The following is a 27,064-nucleotide window of genomic DNA, read 5'->3' on the forward strand; positions in this document are numbered from 1 at the left end:
GAGGGCCCTGCCCAGTCAGGATAGAAGGGTAAACACCACATGTTATCAGTGGGAAAGGAGACATTGAGGACATCGTTTCCAAAGTCAGTTCCATTTATTAAATTGACTTCACAGACCAGAAATACAAAATAAAAGTAGAAATAGGCCCCTATTAGGAGCTACAGGCCTGACTTCACACGACCCCTGATGCAGCCACTTGAACAAGACAGGAAGCAGCTGTATCCCTACAATCGGGCAAGTGAGCTGAGGACTTGGCTCCTTCGATGCACAGTGAGCAGACAGAACGAACTTTTACCCAGTCTTTTCCCCAGATTGCAAGGAGCCATCCTTGCAAAGCAGCTGAGGTTAGATGTTTTCCTTGATGCCTGCCTCAGAGAAGTGGAAGCCACCAGGAGCAGTTACTCAGATGGCACAGAGTCCAGGCACTATGCAGAGAGCCTGGAGATGTGACAGGGCAAGGACAAGAATTTCTTCCTCTATTCATCAGATCCTGAGGCAGAGTCCTCTGAGCTTGGAGGAGTGCTGGCTAGTTCCTCTTCTTCAGAGTCCTGAAAAACCAGAGGTCTCTTAGGGTAAAGGTATAATGTCTTAGACACTTTTTGGTGAAGGGTCCCTAATGCCCAGCTCCTCCTACAACTGCACTCTAACTCATTACTCTTAGAAACCAACTACAAACCCCAGACTCATGCCCCTCAACCCTGATATCCCTGCCCCACCTCGCTCCGCCTCCTCTTCTTTTTGCTCTTGTTCTCCCCTGAAGAGCTCTCATCACTGGACACAAATTCTTTGCTCTTGAAGCTCTCACTTAGCTGCCTTGATGAAGACTTGGATGACGAGCCCCTAGAGGGAGTGGATTTTTTTTCCATCTTTGCTTTTACTTTCTTTTTCTTCTTAGACTTGTCCCTAGATTAAGAAAACGGAAGAGCAGCCACTAGACTTGTCATATTATCAGACAGGCCACATTTCTCCTAGCTTTAATGAGGACTCTCCCTGTAGTACTGGCCACATTATTCTCATCCTGGCAAATGTAATGTTAGCTCTGTCAGCCCAAAGTGCACCAAAGGAGAGGATCACACATGAGTACCCAGAAGAACAAGGGTCACAGCCTGAAGCAACCCATGCAAAACTGACCTGAAACTTTGTTTTATTTAAGAAGTTCATAGGGATTTTGAATTAAGCTTCACAAAAATACTTTTTTCTAAGCCCTCCCATTATTTAATATAAAACTGATCAAGAAAATGGGCTATATTCCAACTCCACACAACACCTGTACTCAGCAACGGCATAAGCACTACTCTACTGCTGTCAAAAACATGTACCACAATTCTCAATTCTAACCTGGAAAAAAAAATCTGCTAAGAAAGCAGTTACTGGAACCATTTTGTTCCTAACACTCACCTTTTCGAAGATTCACCTCTTCCTCCTTCATACTCTTTCATGGCTTTTTCATATTCCCTCCTGGCGTCCTCAGCCTTTCGGTCCCACTCCTGTCACAAACAGTCCTTTAGACTGATGCAAGCAAATCTGTATCTACAGATGGATGAGCGGCATACCCTGCACCCCACAACGCCCTTCTCACCATCCCCCCTTTCCACTGTTACTCACCTCTTTCTTCTCTTTCGACATTCCCTTCCAGATCTCGCCTGCCTTCTTGGAAAGATCTGTGATGCTGATGCCAGGATGGTCTGACTTGATCTTCTCTCGGCTGGCATTAAGCCACAACATGTATGCAGACATGGGCCGCTTAGGAGCATTTGGATCTTTACCCTTCTTCGCCTACATAAGAAAGAAACCAAATGCCATTAGTCATCCACATCTCTTAACTCTCCCAAGTTTCCCCAAGGAGACCATTTGGGGAGGGAGAAGATGCAGGGAGAAATAAATAGTACTGGGTACTCAGGAACAGCTCTAAGGGCAGGAGAGGCCACTTCTTCCTTCTCCAAAAGATGCCCTAGGCAGAGGCAGGATGGCTCCTAATTCAGATGCAGAGATTCACATCTGTCATGGTACTGAGAACAAGTGACAGCTGAGTGCTCAGTCCTAAATGTAACATCTCTATGACCAAGGCCCAGGGAATATAGCTAAAGAAGTAGGCAGGAAGAAAACAAAAGCCAGGGAAAAGGGGAGTACTATGAAACATTGCCAACCAAATTCAACATGGCCATTGTGACTGTCAGCAGCTATGGATACTTGCCCAAGGTGAACCCAAGATTGGGTCCTGATATTCTATCACAGATGGGAAAGGCATCCACGAGGGCTCACCCTTCCTAAGGAGTACATGCAATGAACATGCAGTTGCTAGAAGATGAGTCATTTTCTTCAGTAGTGCTGTCACTGGTAAGGTCTTACCCATGGTACACAAGCAACATTAACTAAACTCACCAGATACAAAGCAAAAAGACGAGACGTGAAAGTAAAAGATGGAATAGTTCAGGAGTTGAAGGAGGGGAACAGAGGAGAAAGGGCTATAAATAAAATCACAGCACATCGAATGTATGTATAAAATTGTCAAAAAATATTAAAATCAGACAAACAAAAAACCCAGATCTTCTAGAAACAGGACCAAAAAGAAAAACTGGAAGATTATCTACTAAAGCCACACTTGCCTACAAAGGCAACACAACTAACAGGACCTACTGGGAGTGGACAGGAGAAAGGAAATAGAAAATGGAGACACACACTCACTCTCCCTATCTAGAGGTGAGTCTGTACCTCTGAAGACTTCTTGCGGCTCTTGCGGTCCTTGGCCATTTTGGCCCTTTTAAGCTGTTTCCGCTTCTTCTCTTCTCGGTCACTGTCCCCCTCATTACTGGACGAGCTGGCAGAAGCGTTGCTGTCATACCTGCAGGAGGAAGGCTTAGACTCAGGAGAGGAAGGCAGGATACAGATCTTTTCTTCTGTTTTTGAGACAGGGTTTCTCTGTGTAGCTCTAGCTGCCCTAGAACTCGCTCTGTAGACCAGGTAGGCCTTGAACTCACAGAGATCTGCCTGCCTCTTCCACCAAGTGCTGGGATTAAAGGTGTGTGTCACCACTACCTGGCCAAAAGTCTTGAGAAAGAAGTAAAAGGAATCTAGTCATCTGCCCAAAAAGGGCCAAAGAAGTAAGTCCCAAGGACAGGCTCCACCACTAACTGCCACCCCAGCTTCCTGACTTTCACTAAAAAGGCTTCATATCCCTTCTCCAGACCCAGCTACCAAAGGGTTATTTGTTGATTAAATCAATAAAAAACAAATGTTTCAATGGGCTCTTCTGCTCTAAGCCAGGTAGGTTCTACTCCACTCCTGCCCTTTAGCACATAACATTGTCTCCTGCTAGGCTGTAGCACACCAAGTCTACTTCATCACTCCCTTGGGTTAAATCACCTTAGTTTATACTACAGTCTTTTCTGATAAAGAGGGCCTGAAAGGGAGGAAACAAGCTTCAACTGATGCTAGTTCCTGGGCCTGACTCTCCTGTTCAATAAAGCACATCGCCTATGAACACACAGCTGCTGACACCTGCCTACTGCTATAAGGCTCGCAAAGTACGTCATAAGCATCTGTGCCTTAACCTTTGTGAGTACAACTAGTGGACTTCTGAAGGACAGTCACAGTTTGGTTTTGATTTTGGTGCCCCATCTTTCTGCATCAAAAGTCCCAATTTTCTGTAGGAAGGCTGCTCATTCCAGCTGCAGGATCTAAGACGGCTCTGTTCCATTAGATCCCTGAACATACTATCTCAAGCTCAGGAAGGCAGTTGACAATACTATCCACTATGCTGTACACCAAGAGGTACTTCTGGGTGTTAAGCTATCCACATTAAGGCTGCCTAGACCTTCTGAGGGACATAGAAGAAAGCTTTCTAAGAATATAGATTCCTCACTACTTCTGAGCACCAAGATCCAGTATGCCGAAGGTTAACTACATTCCTGCACTCTCCAGTTAGCCTTGACTGAAGCAGCACAGGGGTACTACTATTACACTGTCACTGGCAAGTAAGAGCACTAGCTCTCATTCCCATTCTCTTTTCATTTCTCTGGGTTTTTGTTCTTTTGAGACCAGTGTTTCTCTGTGTAGCTTGGAGCCTGTCCTGGAACTTGCTTTGTAGACTGGCCTTGAACTCACAGAGATCTGCCTGCGTCTGCCTCCTGAGTGCTGGGATTAAAGGCGTGTACCACCACCGCCCGCTGGCCCATTTCTCTGGTTTTAAAGCATGCTATTCACTAATATATTCCTTGACACCTTGACAAATACTCCCATGTCTCACTTCACTGGATGTCACTTTTCCATCTTGAACCACTAGCTAAGACTGGGGCATGATAAACATTCAGAAACCCTTAAACTTATAGGCCATAATCTTATTCCTGTGAGGTCCAATCAAAACTCACTCCTCTGCCACATCGTCTTCCTCTTCACCAGGGTTGAAGGACTCATCTAAGAAAGAACACAGATGGCATCAACTTCTACTCCAGTGGAAGTCCCATCCCTTACCCAGACACCCAGCCTAGATCACAGGGCATAGCCCAACTGCCCTAGGCCCCAGCACAGAGGCTAGCCCACCAGTTTCCTCTCCTGAGTCATCACTGCTGTCATTGGCATTCTCCTCCCGGATCTTGCCCTCCTCCTTCATCCTCTCCAAATAGGCATCATGCTGGTCTTCATCGGAGTCAGCATAATCGTCATAGCTTGGGTTCATGCCCTAGCCAGGGAAGAGATGGGTGTCAGCCATCATGTTCAAGCCAGAACCCTTCAGCACTCAAAAGCATTTCCCCACACCTGTGAAATCAGAGCAGCGGTTCCCAGGAGCCCCTGAGCAGGAATGTCCACACAGCCAACATGCAGGGTCTACTAGACTGAGTTAATACAAGCCCCTCCCTTTTCTGGCCCTACAAGGGCTCCTAAGATGCTGCATAGACTGATCTAAGGCCATGCAGAGAGAACCTGCTCAGGAAGGGGAAGGAGCCACACGCACCTCTTTTTTCTATAAGGGTAAGAAGAGAAGAGAAAGAGTGAAAAAGAAGACGCCAAGTCTCTGCTCCTCTCCCCTCTACAGAAAGAACAGGACAGGGACACACCCTTCCCACAGATACCTCTTTCAATCCTCTGTTTTTGATGTTGAGTTTTTTTGCATTGACAAAATCGAACAGCTTTCCATACTCTTCTCTGTGAGGGGAGACAAGCATCATTACCATATAGTTAGAACCAACTCAGGTAGACTAAATGACGTTCCAATATCAACCAGCTAGGTGGAGCTGGAGCTCATGGCTACACTACCCTGACATCAGTAGGTTAGACACAGCACTAAAGAGTTATGGGGTAAAAAAGGCTAACAGGGTATAGCTGTTCACCAAATAGGCCCAGAGCAAGGCATTATGGGAAGGGAAATTCTCATCTTTTTACTGGGCTGTTATGAGGATTAAACACAAAGATATTTGTAAAATGTTTAGCTCACAGCTGAGTGTATTCAATAAACATTAGCTGCTGTGTTCCTGGGCACAAAGCTCATTACAGGAAAGAAAGAGATAATATTTCCACCACGGGGGAAGTGAAGAATGAGCTAGAACCAATACACACAGCTTTCACAACATGAAAAATAACCTAAGGACAGAAAAAAAAAAAAAAAAAAAAAAGAAAAAAAGAAAAAGATATATTTCCAGAGTCTGAGTAACTGTAAGACCAGATCTCAAGATCTCAGAAAAAAATGAAAGAAAATTCTACTCAGCTAGAAAAGTCCAACCATGGGCCCAGAAAGGACCAGAGGCCATGCTGAGCTTCCTAGTAGTGGAGGAATCAAGATCAGGACAAGCAGGAGGTAACCAGAGAAAGTTCTTACCTTTCAATGCTGCTGAAGGTATACTGAGTGCCCTGCTTGGTCTCAATTTCAAAGTCGAAGGAACGAGTGGTTGTGGTGCCACGGGCAAAGTTGACAAAAGAGATCTCATCAAAGCGAATGTGCACAGGGGGCTTGTGCACATAGATGAAGCCCCTCTCCAATGGGTATAGGAGTCCTGAGCTGGCCTTATAGGAGCAGGTGATACACTGGGCCCCCGAGTGCCTGATGGAGGATGCAGGGAGTCTGGTCAGCACCAACCACAGCAGAGCCAAAGGGCACATGTGGCAGTATCAATACGAATGTCCAGGCCCTAAAAAGTCACTCCCACCAAGTGGCTTTGACATTCATTACTAAGGTGACATGACACTTCCCACCCACGTCACCCCCATCCTCAGCAGCAGGACTTCAACCCACATTCTTACCCTTGGAAGTTGCCTGGGACTGTGATTTTACGGTTTACAAGTGCTTTCATGACCCGGCTGACCATCTCATAGAGGGATCCCGACATGTTCTTGGTAAGACGCCCCTCAAAACGCTTCTCTACTTCTTCCCTATAAACAAAGCAAGACAAGGTCCAGTGGCAGGCCTGCTCCCTGCCTGGACACTAGCAATAAACAAGTCCAGGGAGATACTTACTCATTCATGTTGAGAGTCAAGGAGATATCCTCATCCTTGGAGAAGAGGAGGATCAGGAAGTGGTAACGGGTTTGGCCCTGCTTGATGGGGGGATCCAGGCTGATCTGGTAAGGACAGTAGACAACGTTGTAGAGACCCAGGGAACTAAACAATGCAGAACTCTAGGCATCAGTAACTTCTATCTACTGAAGACTTAGGCAAAAACCGGGCACCTCAGGAGTTTTGCTTACCACAAAGAACATCTGCCTTTGATCCTTGTGGGGCAGCAGGAAGAGACGGAGAACTGTAGTATAGGGAATCTTGTAGTCAAAGGTCTTGCCATGCAGGTGTAGAAAGGTAGGGTAGATCCGGATATCATAACGACCACGAGGAGTCAAACACTGCAGCTCCCGGAAGATGCAGATGGCATCTCCAGTGGCCTGGATCACATCTGCCTTTGATAGAACATTCTGGGCAAAGGCCTACAAACACACATGGGTAATCACAGTGAACCTCTGCTCCCAGGCCATCCAGCCAGCCAAAGCTTACTCAGCAATATCCAACAGCCCAGCAAATAGAAGCCTCACCTCTACAGGGTCCACACCATCTTCCTGGGTGGGAGGGACATAGAAGCGCACCTCCATGAGAGACACTTCAGCATCATCATTCTGGTGGAATTCCAAGGTCACCTCATTCTTGCCTGTTGTACACTGGGACACATTGCTTAGGGGTATCTCAAAGACTGGCTGATCACCAATGTCAAAAGAAAGCAGCTGTCCTGTGAGAAAAGGGGTTATTCAAACCAGAAATTCCTCCCTGGGAGTCTACAGAAACATTCCCACCAGCCCCAAGTTCCATAAAGACAGGACCAAAGGAACTTTGTTCACACTGTACAACAACCAGGCACAGTGCCTGATACATGATAAATACATGCTCAACACACTAAATGGGAATTACAAATTAGAGCAAAGAGTTAAGCAAGGTACCATTTGAAGTCCTTCATCCCACATTCTCACCAACCTCAATCTTCCTCACTCACCACCAAACTTCACTGTCCCCCAGTTCCAGCCCTTCACACACAGGTCCTTCTCCATTAGCTCCAGGCGATAGTGAGTTTTGAAGAAATCAGAGAGTTTCTCAAACTCCTGTAAATTGTAAGGGGAAAGCACAACGCCAGTAAACCCTCTTGGGCCTTAACACAACTTAAAAGTCCTGTTCTCTAGTTCAGAAAAAAGTTCAGCAATGTATCCTTTATCAGAAACCATAGTTAACAGAGCATGTCAATTCAAAAACTGTTTATAAAAACAAGTTTTACTTTGTTATTGGAGGCTGTTTCTGGAACACAGATGCCCTCAGTCACGTTTTCCTTAACCTTTTTTGTTTGTTTTTGGAGACAGGGTTTCTCTGTGTAACAGCCCTGGCTGTCCTGGAACTCGTTCTAGAGACCAGGCAGGCCTTGAATTCAGAGATCTGCCTGCCTCTGCCTCCTGAGTGCTGGGATTAAAGGTGCACCACCACCGCCTGGCTGCTTAAAGAGGTGGTAGAGACTAGACATGATGATTCCATGGTTAAGAGTACTTGTTCTCCCAAAAGACTTTGGCTCCATTCCCAGCACCCATATGGTGGTGGCTCACAACTGTCTGTAACTCCAATCCCAGGTGACCCAATTCCTCCTTTCGAGCTTTGAGGGCACTAGGCATACACACTGTGCACAGCCACTCATGTTAGCAGAGCTCACATACATAAGTTTTGGGCTAGCAGGGCGGTGGTGGCGAATGCCTTTAGTCCCAGCACTCAGGAGGCAGAGGCAGGTGAGGTGAATCATGTGATTTTTTGAGGCCAGCCTGATCTATAGAGCTAGTTCCAGGATAGGCTCCAAAGCAATACAGAGAAATCCTGTCTCAAAAAACCAAAAAAAAAAAAAAAAAAAAAAGAGAGATAAGTTTTGGTGTTTTGTTTGGTTTTTTTTCAAGGGTTTATCTGTTTAGCCCTGGCTGTCCTGGAAGTCACTCTTAGACCAGGCTGGCCTTGAACCACCTAGCTCTGCCTCCAAAAGGCATGTACCAACACCACACAGCAAAACAAATACTTTTTGAAAAGATAAAAATACCTTTTCATATCCTCCACCACAAAAAAAAAAAAAAAAAAAAAAAGCCCCAGGCTAAGAGAGTAAAGGAACTTCCATTACCAGGTGTATGAATCACCCTGCTGAGTTTTTAAACTCTATGTAGGTGCTCTTTTGATGAAACTGGATATTAAAACCAAATAACTCAAACAGCTCAAAATGGAAAAACAAAATCCTAGAGCTAAGATTCTTGTTTTGGTTTTTTTGTTTTTGTTTGTTTGTTTTTGTTTTTCGAGACAGGGATTCTCTGTATTGTTTTGGAGCCTGTCCTGAAACTAGCTCTGTAGACCAGGCAGGCCTCCAACTCCCAGAGATCAGCCTGCCTCTCCAGTGCTGCTACTAAAGGCATGTGCCACCAACACCCAGCTGAGCTAAGATTCTTAACCAGGACAGAAGGAGCAAGTGGAAACCACTATCTAAAATAAGATGTAAGAAAACTGTAGTCTAAGCACAAAGAAATTCACAAGACATGTCCACTGAAAACAGTAGTTTTTTGTTGTTGTTGTTGTTGTTGTTGTTCAACAGTCTCCAGTAGCCCTGCTCTGAGGAGCCCAAATGAGCAATGACATGATTATCAGAACACCAACTGTCTCTAAAAGATTAAAAATAAACAAGACAGGGCAGTTACAAAAGGAAAGGGCCACAGCAACAATATCTCTCACCGACTCTCGGAAGCCATCATATTTGTAGACATGGCCATTCTTTGTGAGTAGTTTAAGCCCATGGCCCAGTGCTACCCGGCGCCAGATGCCTTCTGTCAACTCCCCAGCCTGGATATTGTCCACTTTGCCGGTCTTGCTGTTCTTAAAGATGATTCCTTGGCGGCTCAACCGTAGCCTCCCATCATTCTGCCCAAAATATAAAGCCAGATTCAGAACAGGATAAAGTGTGTTCTTAGGTCCACTTTACCCCTCATCTATGTGGTGCTGCTGCAGTGTGGCCAGATTGTCAATGGGAAAGCAACAGGTCAAGTGGGGAGATCAAATCAAAAGATACAAGAGACCTCAAATCGAGACTGCAAACTTGACTCTGGTATCCAGAGCCCCTGTAAGGGCCCAGGTTTCCTGGTTTTTAACATAGGGGGTTTAGGATAGATCTGCACGTGCAATCTCTTCACAACTCTTGAGACTCTGCATTTGCTTGGGGAAACACCAGATACCCTACTTCCAAAACAGCAGACACAGTTAAGCTTTTAATGGGCTCGAAATCTTCCCCATCTCTGCCTTTATTAAAAGACCAAGCCATTCTCACCATGGACCCTTTCACTTCCTGGAAGATGTCGTTGAACTCCAGTGTCTCTGCCATATTCACCTGTCCTGGTGGCCTGAGCACAGAGCACTAGGCTGCACCAGAGAAAACAAACTTTCCTGGGAGCTGGGCCCCAATTCCTGGTGAGATGTGTAGAGATGTTCAGCAGGGTGGGGATCTGAATTCGGGAAGGAGATTTGATAAACAAGTAAAGATGCCACCTTACTCGGCTCACCCATGGGTAGCTGTGCCTGGATTGGATTGTCTCAAGTTCTCCACTGCTTGAGGACCTTACAGACCGGCTCTGCAGCGTTCCTGAGGCCAAGGCCCAGGACCCTAGGTGCAGAACCAGGCCTGTAGTGGCACTTAAACCCCAACCCGACACCCTCTCGGGACGTTCCATCGACAGGCCACGGCAACAATCGGCGGAACCCCGGGACCTGCTCGGAGAGCGCACCTCAACTCCGCTCAGAGGGTAGTGTCCCGATCCCACCGATCCCACCACCCCGAGGTCCCCTGGACCCACGTTTCTCCACCCCCCCCCATTTTAATATGGATTCGCCCACTGCCGGCGGATTTGAACGCGGAACGATCCATCTCGAGCGTCCCGCGGGGGAGCGGGGCCCATGCACACCCCGGAACCGGGATCGCGACCACCCACCTCTTTGAGCTGCAGCCTCGCGACGGCACAGCGCGGGCGGTGGGCGCAGGGGGACGCGGGGGAGGAGGTAGGGATGCGGGGGAGGGGACGCCGGGGAAGCTTTTCCCGCGTGCGCGATCCCGCGTCCCGCCACCGGAAGTCGTGCACAGACCATAGAGAGGAAGACCCGGCTAGAAAGACACCAGCCGTGCAGACCAACGGGACCTTCGCCTAGAGCGGCAATACCCTGGGCTAGCGAAGCGAGGGTTTTGCTGTGGAATCCCACGCGGCTGAATTCTTAACCGGGAAATGGGAACTCCCCTTAGAAAGTTACAAGCTGCTCTTCTAAGCGTAGATTCTGAAGAGAAACTATGCAGTTTTATCAGGCTTTCAGGTTTGTGTGTGTGTGTTGAAATCATTCATGTCCCTCTCTTCTGTAAAATAGTCTGGGAAGGAGCCTTTTGAAACAAGGAAAATAAAGAGCTGTGGGCAAAATGACGCCCCAACTAGCTGCAAAGGGAATGCGGGTGTCGGTGACTGTGCTTGCTTTCCAGCTGCATCCTGGCAAATGGATCGGATCCTTTCTGAAATGAGTTTACCTTCCACCCCCAACATCATCCCATCCATATCCCTAATTTGTGGGTTCTCAGGAAGAGCCTGGCAGATGGCCGCATTAACTTCAAGTGCTGGTGTCAGATTTACCTTTGAGCTAGAACTTACTTGAAACCACATCAGCCTGAGTTGGCAGAACCCGGATGGCCTCACATAGCGCCAGGGTACATCTTGCAAAATCTGAAGCTGGGTCTGAAAGAGACGCTTGAGTTAATCTTACCTTTCCTCATTTTACAGATGACAAAAGTGAGACCCACAAAAGATTTACCCAGGGTGTCAGTGCATTGGCATCAAACCTAGAGCCGGATTCCTTAACATCAGTCTTTTATCATAATCATGAGGATCCAACCTTTAGAGTAATTGCTAGCATGTCTCCTTCGTAAAGACAAGATATTTAAACTCACGGTCTTCCTGACAATCACTGCACTGGTCTGCTAACTTAGTCCTGGAATATGAGATGCTTTCTTGCCATCTAGTGGCTTTAACCACTGGGTTAAACACTGCTATTGCTAGCACTATTTAGCTAAATCAAACTGGGATTAGGACACATAATGAGAGCCTATTGTTAATGCAGCACATTTCTAGGATTTGAGGAAACCATTGAAGATGGTTAAAACAGCCCCAACCTTTCAGGAGCACATGCCCTAACCAAGGATTTAAATAACCTGGGAGTAAAAAAAAAGAAAAAAAGGAAAAAAAAAAAAAAAAAGAAAGAAAGAAAGAAAGAAAATCCCATAATTTGTGTACAACAAGAAGGGTTTCAGTCACTGCTGCCAACTGTTGTTAGGAGTAAGTGGATTTCCACTTTGCAGTGGTACAAACCTTTAATCACAACACTGGGAGACTGAGACAGGAGGACTGTGAGTTCGGAATGTAACAGCATAGCAAGTTTGAGACCAGCTAGGGAACATGAGATCCTGGAGGGCAGAGAGGAGGGGATGGTAGGAAATATGTGACTCTTCCTCCCAGGAGAGGCAAGAACCCTTTCTTGTGCTATTATGTATTAATCGGCAGACACAGAAGTGGAGTTCTTGGCTCAGGCAGATCAGCTAACTCAGGAATGGGCCCTCACAAGGGGCTTTGGTGAATACGAAGCAGCTGGTGAGCTGCGGTAGAGACACTGCGTAAGAGAACAGAATAGAAACAGTAGACAGAGTGCATATAAAGCATGAGTCCCAGAGGGCCCTAGCCAGCTGCATCCCAGGCAATCTGGAGCCCGGGGTTGGAGACCCCACCCCTGCTGTGACATCACAGGGGAGTGGAGTGAAGACGAATAAAAAGGTGGTCCGCCGCCCTGGCCCTAGACTGTTAGCAGCCAGAGTGTCAAGAGGAGAGAGACTAGGCACTGACTACAGTTGCCTGGCTTACAGCATCTGGCTCTGTTCCTCAAGTCCCACTAAGTGGCCAGTCCGGGCCTTGATCTCTTTCTCCCTGTCCTGCGGCCATCTCTTTGGGCTGCCATCTGTGGCCCTTCTGAGTGTCTGGGAGTACTTTCTCAGTATGAACTGTATATCAGACTTCTTCACCTACGAGACTACCAAGTCGGTGGTTGTGAAGAGCTGGACCATTGGGATCATCAACCGAGCTGTCCAGCTGCTGATCATCTCCTACTTTGTGGGGTGAGTGAGTCCATGCTCCTTCAGTCCTGGGACAGAAGGGCTGCCTGATGTCCTTCCCTCCCTCTCCCAAGACTGTTCTGCAGCTTCCAGAGCTTCTCCTCTGAGAAACACTTTGATCTGTGAGAGCCATGTCCTCGGGATTGGCCTCAGCCACTCCCATCCAGTCCTGACTTCAGGTGGATTATTTTACCCAGTAACTCTTTCAGGGCTGGAAAATTATTCTAGACACATGCTCCAAGAATAGATGCATTCCCTGGACTCATATGGTCCATCCCAAACTAAAAAAAAAAAAAAAAAGAAGGGCAGGTCCCTCTCCACACTTTTCCATTCCCCTCAATCTTTGGAGTGTGAGAGATATAGGAGCACAGGGAAGAGGCACAGAAACCAGAGATGTGGGTTAGTGTTGTGTGGGAGAAGAACTGGCTGGGGAAGAAAGGAGAGTACTGGGTTTCATTTAGAGTTAGGAATTCCTTCCTTCCATGGGCTAGATGAGGAAAGGTTAAAAAACCAAGACACCATTGTTCCTGGAGAGTAGGACAAAGGAAGGAAGTGCCCCTCAAGGTAGAGAGAGGCATAGACACAGATACATTCAAGGAAAGAGTTGCCAAAGATTTAATGTAGGGCTCTTCCCCCAAGAATGCAGAAATGATACCCATTGTTAAAGAGCATAAATTAATTCTTCCCTCTACCTGACTCTGTGCCATAAGACTCATGCTAGGGGTTGTACAAAGGCTATCAAGATCCAAACAGACACACACACACACACACACACACACACACACACACACACAAAGGGACTTGAGTCAACAATGCCTAGGAGGTCTGTCCCTCTTGTGGTCATTTCTACACACTGGTTGGCACCAAGAAATGTAGGCAGAAACCTCAAGGGTTTTCTTTCCTGGCTTTCAGGTCTGTGGTCGCTTGCTGTTCCTTGAGACAATGAGTCTGTTTATGAAAGACAGCAAGCCACTGACTAGGTCATAAGTTAATTCAGGCAAATCAAAGAATATATCCTGTGTGCCTGTGGGCTGGAGCTGAAAGGTTGCAGTAATGTGGAGAGGTTGATGTGTAGAGAGATGGGCAGATGTGGTTTTTTTTTTTTTTAAAGTGATTTTTGCTTCATGGATTTGATGAAAGCCAGTAGACTTTTGGTATTCCAGTGTATAACAAGGCTATATAATAGACTTGTGAAGACACCAGAAGGAATTCAAGCTATGGAATAGAATGAAATGGCCTTGAAACTACTTTCCTATGTTGTTTTGTGAGAGATGTTTAGAAATGTTCCATATCCCTGTCTCCAAAGTTTGGCTCAAAATTGGTTCCTTTTTGGTTGGCTATTTTACTTGGTTTTGGTTTTTTAAGACAGAGTCTTATATATCTCAGACTGTCCTTGAACTTGATACTTAGGTGAAGATAACCTTGAATTCTCAATCTTCCTAGTGCTGGAATTACAGGTGTGGGCCACCACATCCAGTTTATATGATGCTGACACGTTGAACCCAAGGCTCTACCAATTGAAACTACATCCCCAGCTTCAGAGTTAGTCCTTAACCCTTCTGTGTTCATATATATATATACATATTCAGTGCCTGAATCGTTGGTCATCAAACATCAAAGGATGGTATATTGGTCCAAATGAGTACAAAAGCTGTTTCAGCACATTCCTAACCTGGCTTGAGTTTCCTGGCTCCAGGCAGGACATTGATGGAAGACAGAGACAGCTGTCTCCTGGACTAGACCCCTTAGTCCTACACTGCCCTTGGCCGCCCTTCATCAAAATAAGATTGAATCCTCCAGTGCTGGGGGCTTGAGTCCAGCCTGCTCAAGGGAGCATGAGAGAGGCTCTTTGGCATCTTGATATGCAACCCCATCCATCTACAAGCCTGACAGCTCCCAGTGGAACAGTGCTTTGCAGTTACATCAGCATACACAGCAGCCCAGCCTCCTGGCTCAGGCTGTTTATAGGAGCCTAAACACCATGTGACTTCATGAATCCATTGTGATTAATTTAGCAAAAGTGCATCCTTCATGCCAGGCATTGTGCACTGAGGGTTGAGCCATGGACAAGAGCAGACAGGGTCTTTATCCTGTTAATATCACACCTGAGAATGTGGCAAGAAGTGGATATTAACCCAGGGATCCCCACAGACAAATGCTAAGTTTTGACAGTGTCTAAAATATGCACAACACCAAAAGTGCTACCACTGTAGAGGCACTTGACTCATGTGGAAACCGAGGGGAGTTTTCTGGAAATGCCATACCCAACACAGGTTCTGAAGGATGGGTCGAAGCAACTAGATGAGCAAAAGGAAGGACGAAGTTCCAAGGCAGAGAACCCACCTCTGTGGAGGGAAAGAGCCTGGACTGAGGAATGAAGAGAAGTTTATGGGAGTGGAGGCTAGAGTGTGGAAAGATCCCTGGAAGCAGAGTCCCGCAAGAGCCTTTGTTTTCATGGGAGAGCAAAGAAAGAGACGAAGGTACTGACACTGCTCAACCTATATGTGTGACTGAGACTGAGGAAGAGTGCTGTGATGAGAGCTGAGCAGCCTGATGTGTCCAAGGATTAAAAGGAGTAGGAGTGTATGTGGGGTTGCCTAAAGGAAAGAGATAACACTACCTAGACTCAACAGAAAGGGTTTTATTTATTGTTTTACATTTTACGTTACTTGTTTTGTAGGTTAGTGGAGCATGGATATGTGTAGAGGTGAGAGAATGATGGAGTTGGGGATGGGGTAATCAGTTCTCTCCTTCCACCACTAAGCTCCAAAGATAAAACTCAGGTCCTCGGGCTTGACAACAAGTACCTTTACCCACTGAACCAACTTGCCTCTGTCCCTTGAAAGGATGCTGTGATGTTGGCACTTACCTGGTACCTGAATCTTTTCCCTGATATTTTCTGCCAGGGAGACAGGACACGACATGCAACTTCACCTAGGAAGTGTGTGATGTGAACCAAGTGTTTATCTTACACACTCACAGCAACACACTACCAAATCAACTAGTCTCCAGCCTCAGCTACCTGCTGTGGTTGACACCACGCCACGATATTTCTTCACCCACCCTAAGTGTACCAAAAGCTGAGGATATCATGCTTTTGACCCCCAGGTAGCACCCACAGTTCCTTGTCAGCACACTAAGTGGCATGCTGGGAGGATTAGTTGGAATCCCTCATCCTCTAGATATACCCATTGTTGCCTGCTTTCTTCCTACACCACAGCCTCAGGATGAAGGGACTATCATGCTTTGACACCACCTTGACACAGACCTGTTAGTATCAGTTTCAAGAGTGTAAGAGTACCTACCTCCTGTCAGGGTGTTCTGGGATGAGAGATGACACATGCTAAGTGCCTCTCCCAAGATGGTGACTCAGTAGTATTAAGTTATATGTGGTAACTATTGTTCCTAGACTTCTGTTGTGCCTCCCTCTTTCCCTCTGCCCAGCTCACACCTTCCTAAAAAGACCCCTCTCCTCTGACACACACAACGCACACATTTCACTCCCACTCCCTAGTCTCCTCCTGCTTGACTCCTGGGGGTAGACTGGAGGGTGTTGGGATGCTGCTTGGGCCTCTTTCCTGCACATCCCACCTGCCAAGGAGCTGCCACCGCCTTCCGCTCTATAAATAATAAACCAGAAATGCAAGGGGGAGAAAAAAAGAAGTCAGAGCAGCACAGTAAATGCCAAGAAGCAGAGGCTTAGTCCTGCTGCATCTCCTAAGCCCTGGCCTCTAGAGACAGCCTCAGCCCCTCTGTTCTGGAAATGAAGCAACCCCTCACCTCCCATTGCTAGCTACCCTGATGATGTTCTCAGCCCCATGGGGCCACTGAAATTCTTCCATTTGTTAACTCAGAGAGAATTCTAAAGTGGCCTCTTCTCCCCACTGGGCATACAGGAGTCTTAAAGAAAGAGGAGGAGGAGGCTGGTTAATTGTTTCTCCACCCAAGCCCCTTCCCCCTGAGACCTTCCTGAGTTAGGGGATGCTTTTCTCTCAGTGAATCTGACCTGAGAATAGCTAGAGACCCTACTACAGTGGTGTGGCTGGGAGTGGTCCAGAGCAGACTGCTGTGTGGAACCCGCTTCCCAGTTACATTACCTTGGGCAAGTCATCATACCCTTTTGTTTGTTTCCTTGATTGTGGCACAATGGTCACGATACAGCTGTCTCACAAAGGCTTATGGACTGGGTCAACGGAGTGTCATAGTCTTAATGTATGAGAAGTCACTCTGAATGTTCTTTGCATCTACAAATGTGACTTCACTTTTAAGGATGGGATACTGGCCTCAAAGAACCATTTCCTTAGCTCAACAGTAAGAAGCACGCTGGAGATTCAGAAGTCTGTCTGGACTGTGGCTTACTCTCTGATGAGTATTCACAGCAGCTACCATCTTAGCTGAACTAGAGAGTCAGGCCCCCAGACCTCACTCCTCATCATTCCAGAGGGCATAAGGCCATGAGCTAATGGTGCTCTTTTGGATCACTTCCTTGGATTCTGTAACAAGACGCTGCCTTCATCTCTGTTGGAACATAACATGGTGAATGAGACCTTAATGAAATTCCTCCCCTTCAAAAAAAGAAAAGAAAAACTATTGCAAGAGTGGTAAAGCAAACAGCACTGCAGATTTCTATAAAGGCGTGGTGCTCAGAAGACCATTTTACAAGCATGTGGATAATGCTTAATGGTGCATTAATCAACTTGCCGGCTGCTACAAGTCAGCCACAGTAAAGCAGGTAACAGTTTCAGAGCCATTTGGCAGAGCTGCAACTCCACCCTCTTTCTCTCATACAAGAAAGCATTCAGAATCCAAGTGGATGATGCTACAAAAAGAAGCAGATAAATATAAGAGATGGTTATGCTAATTTGTGTAATAGACTCATTCTATAGTGTGTATATGCACCAAAACACTCACATTGTGCCCCATAGATACAGACAATGGTTGTTTGCCAATTAAAAGTTGAAACAGTGACGGGGGGGGGTGCAGGGGGTGCGGGCGGGGATGGCTGAATGGGTACAGTGCAAGCATAAAGACTTAAGTTCAATCCCCAGAACTTGTGTGAAAAAGACCTGGCATTGTGGCACATGCCTCTAATCCCAGTGTTGAAGAAAATGAGACTGGGGTTTGTTGGCCAGTCAATCTAGCTTAACTGGAGAGTGCCAGGTAAAAGTAAGAGATCTTGTCTAAGATGGATGGATGGATGGATGGATGGATGGATGGATGGATGGATGGATGGATGGGAGACCCTGTCACAGATAGATGATAGATGGATAGACAGATAGATAGATGAGAGACCCTGTTACAAATACATGATAGATGGATGGAGATAGATAGATAGAAAGATAGATAATAGACCAGTAAGGAGTCTTCCTGCAAGCCTTGAAACCTGTGTTCGATCCCCAACACTCACAGAATAGGAGAAACTGGCTCGCACTAGTTGCCCTCTGATCTCTCCATGTATACCATAGCATACACATACCAACTCCCACAAAATTAATTAAAAAGTAGCTAGCTTCTGAGGAATTATATACATCACACACACACACACACACACACACACACACACACACACACACACAAAGGGGGGGGCAGAGAAAGCTGTAAAAGTAAAGGAAAAAGAATTCAGTCAGCACCGCAATACAATAGCCATAGTAGTGGTAATAATAATGACCATACTAATGATAAGCTTAACAAAATTTAATACATTGCTAGTTTGTTGTATAGAGTGGGTATCTTTTCCCAAACATATCTGATAGATTTTCTCACCTACAGAATAATGACAGTAACTGCATTGGCCTTCCAGTGTGCCACCAGGCTGTGACAGGTATAGGAACCGAGTGTCTTGAACCCTGAGGGCTGTGGTGGTTTGTTTCACATGGGAAGCAGTCCTTTACAGATGAGCAGGGTCAGCAGTCTGATGCTCTCCCTGCTGTCCGGGATGTCTGGAAGGGTCTGTAAAAGCAGGTGGGAATGGAAGAAAGGGATTCTTGCCTTACTTAGCTACTTACTCACACAATGGGGAGACAGGTAATGACCACTAGGTGGAAGCACCATGCAAGGAATAAGATTAGCATTCCGCCTTCCCAACAGTATCCGTCTCCCAGGCAGAGGCACAACCATTGCCCATGCCTCCTAATTTCTCCACTGACCTTGGCCGGATGAAGACTGCCAAGTAGTCTGCTCCAAGGACTCTTCATCAGTTTCTTTCTTGAATGCCTGCTGTCTGCCTGGCACACAGGACACAGCCTGTGAGTAAAGCTTGGGGCACAGTGTCTGTAGCCTGGGACCTTCTGTCTCCTCTCTCCATGGTGCCTGGTAGAGTGGAGGACCTTGTTATCAGCAATGCATACAGCCCACAGAGGGCCTTTCCTTCTTAAGAGTAAAAAATAACTCAATGTTTTGTATGTATAGATCACAAGTAGGCTGGGACTGTAGCTCAATACTGATAGAGTACTTTCCTAGCATTCTAGAGTTCCCAGTGCAAACTTTTAATAAATAATGCCAGGCATGGCAGTGTGTACTGGTAACCCAGTGCTGGTAGGTGTAGACAAGCGGGTAGATGGCTCCCTGGCCAGCCAGTCTAGCCAGCCACTGAGTACCAGGTTCAAGAAGACCTTGTTTCAAAAAAGATGAGGTGGTGGACGGTGATAGATGTGATGTTGTTGGAATGTCTATCTCAGTATCAACTAATGATATCATGGTGGCACACACCTTTAATCCTAGCACTTCAGAGGCAGAGACAGGTGCATCTCTGTGAGTTCAAAGTCTACAAAATGAATTCTAGTCCAGCCAGGGCTACACAGTGAGACTCTGATTAAAAAAGAAATATATATCAATTTCTGGCCTCCAAACATCTATATATCTCATGGCACATGCTTGAATATTAAGAGTTTTCATAGGAAGACAATTAGAAAAAAGAAGCCCCAAAGTGCTCCCCAGAGGTGGTTACAAAGTCTCACTGGACTAACCAAGGACTCATCCTGGTTTCTACACACATGTCTCTACTAAGCACACCCGTGTGACTAATGTTGGCAGGAGGGAGAATTTTCCCAGCCCTTGTCTCTGTCTCCCTGGTCTTCTGCTGCAGGTGGGTTTTCTTGCATGAGAAGGCCTATCAAGTGCGGGACACGGCCATTGAGTCCTCAGTAGTGACAAAGGTGAAAGGCTTCGGACGCTATGCCAACAGAGTCATGGACGTGTCAGATTATGTGACCCCACCTCAGGTATGGAGCCCTGCCCTAGGGACATGTGCATGCCTGCATCTGGGGAGAGTGAGGACCAAGGGACAGGCACCCTGAGCCAGCAGCTACAGTATTTTTGGGGGAACAAGAACCTGCCCTCCAAAAGCCAAACTGGACATAAAAAAAGCTGGACTCCCCAACTCTGTCATGCCTGTGTTTTTGTGGAGAGCAATACGGACAGAGCAAGAGGGCCCACCAGGTGGTTAGCAAAAGTTGATTTGAATGCCATCTGTGCACCTGGTTAACCCTGCCACCTTGGCCAAATCACAGGCAGACTGGTGCTTCCTCTTCTGTAGAGGGGAAATTCCTTCCTGCCCTGCAGATTGGAACAGAAATTTTGTCATCTCCCTTCTCCCAAGGGCACCTCTGTCTTTGTCATCATCACCAAGATGATCGTTACTGAAAATCAAATGCAAGGATTCTGTCCAGAGGTGAGTGGAACAGGTCATGGAAGCATATTGGCAGGAGCAGGGCAGGTGGAGTGAATAGAGGCCCATAGTCTAGCCTTGGAGCTGTGACTGGACCTGACACCCACCAGAAGTCACAGCCATGGGAACTTCTGGGAGGCAATGGGATCTAATGGGTTGACCAGGGCCAAGGGAGGGCCCTTCATATACCTGTGACCCTGTCTCTCTCTCCCACCCCCCAGAATGAGGAGAAGTACCGCTGTGTGTCTGACAGCCAGTGTGGGCCTGAACGCTTCCCTGGTGGGGGTGAGTGCTGCCCTTTCCTCCACCCCACCCCCACAACTCCAAGCTTTCATGGGACTCTGAAAGGCAGAGAATTCTCCATTGGGATAGTCTATTTCAGGAAAGGGGGTCAGTCTATTCTATGGAATTCTGCCAGTGTTACAAGTTTGCTGGGTGCCAGAAGCAGCCAGGGCTCTGGAGGTACATGGTTCCTGCCCCCAGGAGTTCAGTCTAGGTATTGCAGTGGTAGAGTAGAGAGTAGCAAGTGGTATTGAAGAAACACAAAGGACAGCCCCAGGGGAGAGAACAAAAATGGACCTGAGAGGTGGCTCCAAAGCCTTCCTGGAGGTGACCTGGAAATGAGAAAGATTCAGCAAGGTGGAGGGAACTTCATGAAGCACATTCTAGGCAGAAGGGATATCTCAGCCTAAAAGGGAAGGAAGAAGAGTCCTGGAGTGTTCAGGATACATACAGGGGATTGGCTTGCCTTGCTTACCTTCCAGGGGTCCTGGTGAGGAGGGGGATGGATGGGAGTGGCAAGGGGCAGGATGCCACCTGGTCATGCAGCTCCACTCTCCAGGGATCCTCACTGGCCGCTGTGTGAACTACAGCTCTGTCCTCCGGACCTGTGAGATTCAGGGCTGGTGCCCCACCGAAGTGGATACCGTGGAGATGTAAGGCTCTGAGCATCCCCAAGCATATAGAGGGTTTTGTGTGTCCCCAACTCATGCTCTTCCTTGGAGTAGGGATGTTACCTCAGGGTGTCATCTCCCTTGCCCTGCCTCTGCCTCTCACCCTCACTCTCACAGGCCCTTGGCTATAAGATGTCTCTTTTCAAAAGGCATGCACAAAGAAATATTCCTGAGAAAAACTCCCCTCTTCTGGAGAGCTGAATGGCAATCTCACCCACAGGCCCATCATGATGGAAGCTGAGAACTTCACTATTTTCATCAAGAACAGCATCCGTTTCCCTCTCTTCAACTTCGAGAAGTGAGTCCTCTGTTCTGCCCTCATTCAGCCTGCCATAAAGGTCCCCACATTCTCTCTATCCACTCATCTGTCTGGAGCGCCTATCCTGAATGTCATGTAGCCACTTTCTCTGCCAGTTTCCCTGCCTTGGAGCTCTGAACCCAAATAGGAGTTCTGCTTGGAGCTGGGGGGGGGGGGGAAGACAATGTAACCTGGCAGTGGACACTGAGGCCTCCTGCAATTGGAGTCTGAGGTGTCTGTCACTTTCATTTCTCCCCAGCTACAGCCCTCGAGTGGAAGGTTTTATTGTTGTTGTTGTTTGTTTTGGTCTTAGTTTGTCCTCTCTACATTGACTCATACATTTAACAGCTACCTAATAGCATGTGCAAAGCAACCTGCCAGGCACTACAGAGATGCACAGAGCACTTAGGAGAGACTCTGTCCCCAGGAGCCCAGCCTGGTAGTTTGGAGACACTGGCCATAGACATTGATAGCCCTACCATGAGATGGAACTTGATGAGGGTTACAAAAGCATGCAGGGAAAGAAGGGAGGTAGGTGGGGAGTGACTGAGAAGTGGTCCATGAAGATGTCCCCACTTGGGTGTGGAGGCCTGGAAGCATCCAGATGACTGGAGAAAACTGAGGCATGACTATCTTTACTTTCATTCTGGGCCTCATCTCTCTCCTCTTTCCTCCCCAGGGGAAACCTCCTGCCCAACTTGACAGCCAAGGACATAAAGACATGCCGCTTCCACCCTGAAAAGGCCCCATTTTGCCCCATCTTGAGGGTAGGGGATGTGGTTAAGTTTGCTGGGCAAGATTTTGCCAAGCTGGCCCGCACGGTGAGAACCTGTCTCTTCTCCTTGACCCCTCCCCCTCCCCAACCTGGAAAGCTCAACTCACCCATAGACTCCAAGGATAGACCCTGGGTTGCTGGGCAGGAGCCACAGGAAGACAGTGCCACCTGGTGGGAGCATCCCAGCCCTGCAGATCCCTGAATCCATTCCTCTCCTGAATCTTATCCGCCTCCGTCCACCCCCATCCTCCAGAGATCTTGCCTCTACTTCCCCAAGCCTCAGTTTACCATTCCTACCATCCCATCTCACCTCAGAAGAGGCCTTTGGTCTCTTAAAGCGCCACATCACAGGAAAGCCATCTGCAGCCGCACCCTCTCTTCTGTGTTGTAGCTCAGCGACTCTTGGGATACAGGTTCCTCCCCTAAGGACACCCCCTCCCTACCAGTGACTTTCTTTCCTCCCTGCTGCCACCTCCCACGTAGAGAAGGGAAGGAAATCACTCATCGCGAATCCTCAGCCTGACCGAGCACAGAGGAGAGCTTATATCTGGCCCTTTCCTCAGGGTGGAGTTCTGGGCATTAAGATCGGCTGGGTGTGTGATCTGGACAAGGCCTGGGACCAGTGTATCCCCAAATATTCCTTCACTCGGCTGGATGGAGTTTCTGAGAAAAGCAGCGTTTCCCCTGGCTACAACTTCAGGTAAACATCTCTGTCTGAGCAGAGGCACAGCCACATTGCAAGCAGAAATGCACATTTGGAAGGGTTCCTTATTCTGGTCCCCATCAGGTTTCAGTTCAAGCTTGGGGAGGACTTCTAAGAGTTGGCCATCCCTGACTGGTGAATTGTGCTGTGAGGTGTGGATTCCTGTCAGTAAAAGGGATCCATCCACCTTGAGTCTACTGAGGACAGTAGTTACACCAGATGGCCCAGGTCTCCTGAAGTACTCGATTCTGTAGGTTTATTTTTTTTTTTAACTTTTTTAGCTCTGTCCCTGAAGCTAGAATGTGCTTCATTCATGTCCAGCTAGCTCCATTCCCTGCCCTGTGCCTAATTTCCTAAGGCTCTTACTCCTACAAAGCAAGCAAGCACAATTTCTGTCACTGTTTCTTTTTCCAAAATGGTATATTGGCATTTCTTTCCAAAGCCCAGAAATCCCGCGATTCGCAGACAGCAACTAATGATCATTAGTTCTTTCATGCTTTTCTGGGGGAAATGGTTTTTAAATATCATCTAATTGGTATTCCAAATAGTTTTGAGGCCTAAAGTGTTTTTATTTTGGGGAGTTTTCCCACTAGGCAAAAGGGGTTAAGGACCAAGTCCTTAACCTCTTCCCTGTTATGTCCCAGTCTGTGAAATGCTAGTATGCTCACTTACCTGAGGGGCCTCACTGGCCAGTACATGGATTGCTTTGGCTTTCAGTTTTGTTGACTCACTCACTCACTCTATCTATCTATCTATCTATCTATCTATCTATCTACATATCTATCTCTATCTTGTGTGCGTGTGTTCATGTACACACGTGTACAGAGGTCAGAGAACAAACTTTGTTCTTTGTCTTGTTTGAGGCAGGGTCCTGCTTGTTCAGCAGGATAGCTCGCCTATGCACTTGTGGTGATTTTCCTGACTCTGCTTCCAGGATTACACATCCCTGTGCCACTGCATCTGGCTTTAACATGTGTTCTGCCGGTTTCCAGACCTACACACTGAGCCCTTGTGGCAAATGAGCTATATCCCCAGTCCTTCCCTGAACTTCTTAAAGTCCCAGAACTCTTGGAAGGACCCTGGTTAAGTACACAATGTTATATGCTAAAAAGGCCAAGAAGACTAAATAGGAAATGATGGGGAAAAATACATAGAAGAGTATATTTGTTACATATTAGAAGAATTGTCACTAAAGCTTCCCTTTGTTGTAGTAGTCTCCAATGTCACATTATATATTTATTAGTTATTTCTTTTTGTTCCTATGAAAAATTCCACCAGAAAGCCATTTAAAGTAGGAAGGTTTGTTTTGGTACAGTTTGATGGGGGGTCATGTCAGCATGAGCATAAGGTGGCTAGTCACAGGCATCCTAAGTCAAGAAGCAGAGAGATGCTCCACACACTTTCTGCTCCTCACTCATTTAAGACTCCAGCCTTTTGGATGATACCATCACATCCGGGGTGGGTCTTCCTGCTTAAATTAAACACCCCCTCACACAGGGATAGAAGTTTGTCTCCTAGGTGAATCCAAGCCCTGCCAAGTTGATAATCAAGATTAACTATCACACATCTTCATTTTATCAGCTTGACACCCAAGCATATCATTTTTAAATCATAGCATTCCATCCCTGATCCCTTAAATCTCATGTTCATTTTATAATGCAAAATACATTTAGTTCATCTCTACAAGTCTCCACTATCTGAGTCTAAAAATTCAGAAGTGTAAATACAGTCTCTTTATGAGATTTAGGAAATCTCTTATCCATGAGCCCTATAAAAATCAAGCCTACCAGTCATATACTTCTCATATACAATATCACAAAGAAAACATTTTCATTACAAAAAAGGAGGAATGGGAATAAAGCAAAGACTCAGCCAAGGCATGACTGGATCACAGCAGGGCAAACACCAAATCCTGTAGTTCCATGTCTGGGATCTGGAACTCTTGGTGGCATTGTGTGGGCTGCAACTCCCTTGGGTTTGTGCAGTCACCTGGTTCTGGTGCCTACTGTGCACATAGACTCTCTCTTGAGCCAGCTCTGCTTCATGCCCACAGTTCTTCTTGGACAACACTCCCCAGTACTAGCATCTCTAATATTCTAGGGTCTCCAATGCAATTTGGGCTTCACCTTCTCAGTCTTATGCAATGGTCTCTTAATGCCTCCTTGCAGGGAGTCTGACCTGACCCACCTACATACTGCATGGCTTCAATAATCTCCAGAACCCTGGTGCCAACCTCTGTGACCCCTTTATGCCTGTGTCCTCCATGCCTGTGAAACAAGTGCCATGTGGAAAATGCTGCCAAGTTATGCTGTCAGACCAAGGTGTAGCATAAGCCTCTCAGACAACAGTTATAGCAACCTTTGTGTGCCTTTGAAGAAGACCCTGGAAAAACACTTTTCTCTGTGGCCATTTGGCTTGAGGAATACCTGTCCTCTGACTCTGGTCATGGCATTCTTACTATAGACTTTCTATTTTTCAAATGAATTTACATTTTCACAAGTTGGAGTTTTCTGTGAGTGAGGTCTTGCCCTCAGGGTACCTTTCCTATTCTCCTAGAGTGACAGTTTCTCTTTAATGGCATTGATTTCTTCAACAACTATGGCTGCTGCTTCCTCTATGTCTGCTTTGTCTTCAGCTTTAAACTTGCTACACTCCTTTCTCATCATACTGCACACTTCATGCTTTTCTATTGTACTTGCTGCTGTCTTTCACTGTAGACCTGTTGCAAGAACGACCCACTACTCTCTTCTTATGTCATTCTAGTCTTTCTCTAGTCTGGAGCTCCAAGCTCTTTACATTCCTCTAGCAAACTAGTTCCAAAGGCCTGCAAACCCATGTGATTTTATTTATCACAGCAGTGACCCTGCTCCTGGTACCAGTTTTTTACATTAATTACTTTTCTAACTTCTGTGACAAAATACCTAACAAAAGCAATTGAGGAAGGAGGGATTTACTTTGGCTCAGGTTTGAGAGCATAATCCATAATGACAAGAAAGCATGGCAGCAGGAGAGTGAGGTGACAGGTCACGTGGCATCTTCAGTCTGGAAGCAGAGAGAAGTGAATGCTGGTTCCATCTACTTTCTCCTTTTAACTTGATGGGTACTCCAGCCTTGGGTACTGTCTACATTCAGGGCTGGTCTTCACTCCTCAGCTAGATCTCTTTGGAAGCATCCTCAAAGATATACCCTTAAGTTGGTGTCCTAGATGTTTTAAATCAAATCAAGTAGACAATCACGATTATCCCATCACAATAATCCACTTTCTCTTTCACCTTACTTTGCAACTTTAAAAAATAATGGCCCATCCCATTAAGCTTTACATTTGATAGTTTAAAATATATATGTATGTTCTCTGGAAAGAAGAATTTTTAAAAATTGAAATTACTTTCATAATCAACTCCAGAGTTTAAAAAACCATAGGAAACAACACATATTTTAAAGTAGGTTAAAAATACTGTTTGGCTCACTGGAAGAAATTGGCATATTTATTCAGTCAGTTCATCACACTGAGATCAATACAAAGGGTATTTGTATGGTAGCTTAAAGATAGTAATATATTTTAATAAAATTCTCATTCTGAAATACAAGTTTTTATACTGAAACTCCCCTTTGGCCATTAGAAAGACTTGAGTCCTCCAAATGACTCATTTGACAGAAATGCTTATGAAAGACCATACTACCGTGAAGAACATGTCTGCTATGAACACCCCAACTATTGGTGTCTTGCAGTTTAGAACAGTACCCTTCATTTGAGGAAGAACTTCTTTGGACTTTTATATCTTCCGTTGATTATACAATGACCGTGTCCTATCTAGGCACAGGAGAATACACTTAATTCAAAATATAAGCTTTGGCTGAGGGTATGGATGTAGCATAGTTGGTAGAGTGTGTGCCTAACATGCAAAAAGCCTCCTGTTCGAGGCCCAGCTTCAGAAACCACACAAAATCTAAAACCAGGAATGGTGACACTTGCTTGTAACCTCAGCACTCAGGAGGTAGAA

The 27,064-nt window shown here is 46.4% G+C and overlaps 2 protein-coding genes across 2 annotated transcripts in view; one reads left to right on the plus strand and one right to left on the minus strand.

Annotated features, from left to right (window-relative positions):
- Window positions 1-75: 75 nt before the first annotated feature.
- On the minus strand, window positions 76-10,593 carry Ssrp1 (structure specific recognition protein 1). Its single transcript, XM_051184305.1, has 17 exons — window positions 10,462-10,593; window positions 9,804-9,978; window positions 9,215-9,400; window positions 7,467-7,572; window positions 7,015-7,205; window positions 6,679-6,909; window positions 6,449-6,552; window positions 6,235-6,363; window positions 5,813-6,034; window positions 5,070-5,142; window positions 4,540-4,678; window positions 4,368-4,413; window positions 2,713-2,842; window positions 1,606-1,776; window positions 1,399-1,487; window positions 717-903; window positions 76-548 (listed from the first exon to the last, which is right to left on the minus strand). Exons 2-17 carry the CDS (start codon window positions 9,855-9,857, stop codon window positions 477-479), a joined length of 2,130 nt encoding a protein of 709 aa, XP_051040262.1. The 5' UTR covers window positions 9,858-9,978; window positions 10,462-10,593; the 3' UTR covers window positions 76-476.
- A 1,432-nt stretch (window positions 10,594-12,025) lies between these two features.
- The window catches only part of P2rx3 (purinergic receptor P2X 3), a 31,710-nt gene continuing 16,671 nt past the window's right edge, over window positions 12,026-27,064 (plus strand). The window contains exons 1-8 of the mRNA XM_051184309.1: window positions 12,026-12,671; window positions 19,753-19,888; window positions 20,266-20,337; window positions 20,556-20,619; window positions 21,176-21,269; window positions 21,508-21,585; window positions 22,265-22,406; window positions 22,924-23,060. Of these exons, the coding sequence (XP_051040266.1) occupies window positions 12,553-12,671; window positions 19,753-19,888; window positions 20,266-20,337; window positions 20,556-20,619; window positions 21,176-21,269; window positions 21,508-21,585; window positions 22,265-22,406; window positions 22,924-23,060 (842 nt within the window). The 5' untranslated portion in view covers window positions 12,026-12,552. The remainder of the gene's footprint in view (window positions 12,672-19,752; window positions 19,889-20,265; window positions 20,338-20,555; window positions 20,620-21,175; window positions 21,270-21,507; window positions 21,586-22,264; window positions 22,407-22,923; window positions 23,061-27,064) is intronic.

Source organism: Phodopus roborovskii, unplaced genomic scaffold (genome assembly GCF_943737965.1).
Source record: "Phodopus roborovskii unplaced genomic scaffold, PHOROB, whole genome shotgun sequence".
Classification (NCBI taxonomy): domain Eukaryota; kingdom Metazoa; phylum Chordata; class Mammalia; order Rodentia; family Cricetidae; genus Phodopus; species Phodopus roborovskii.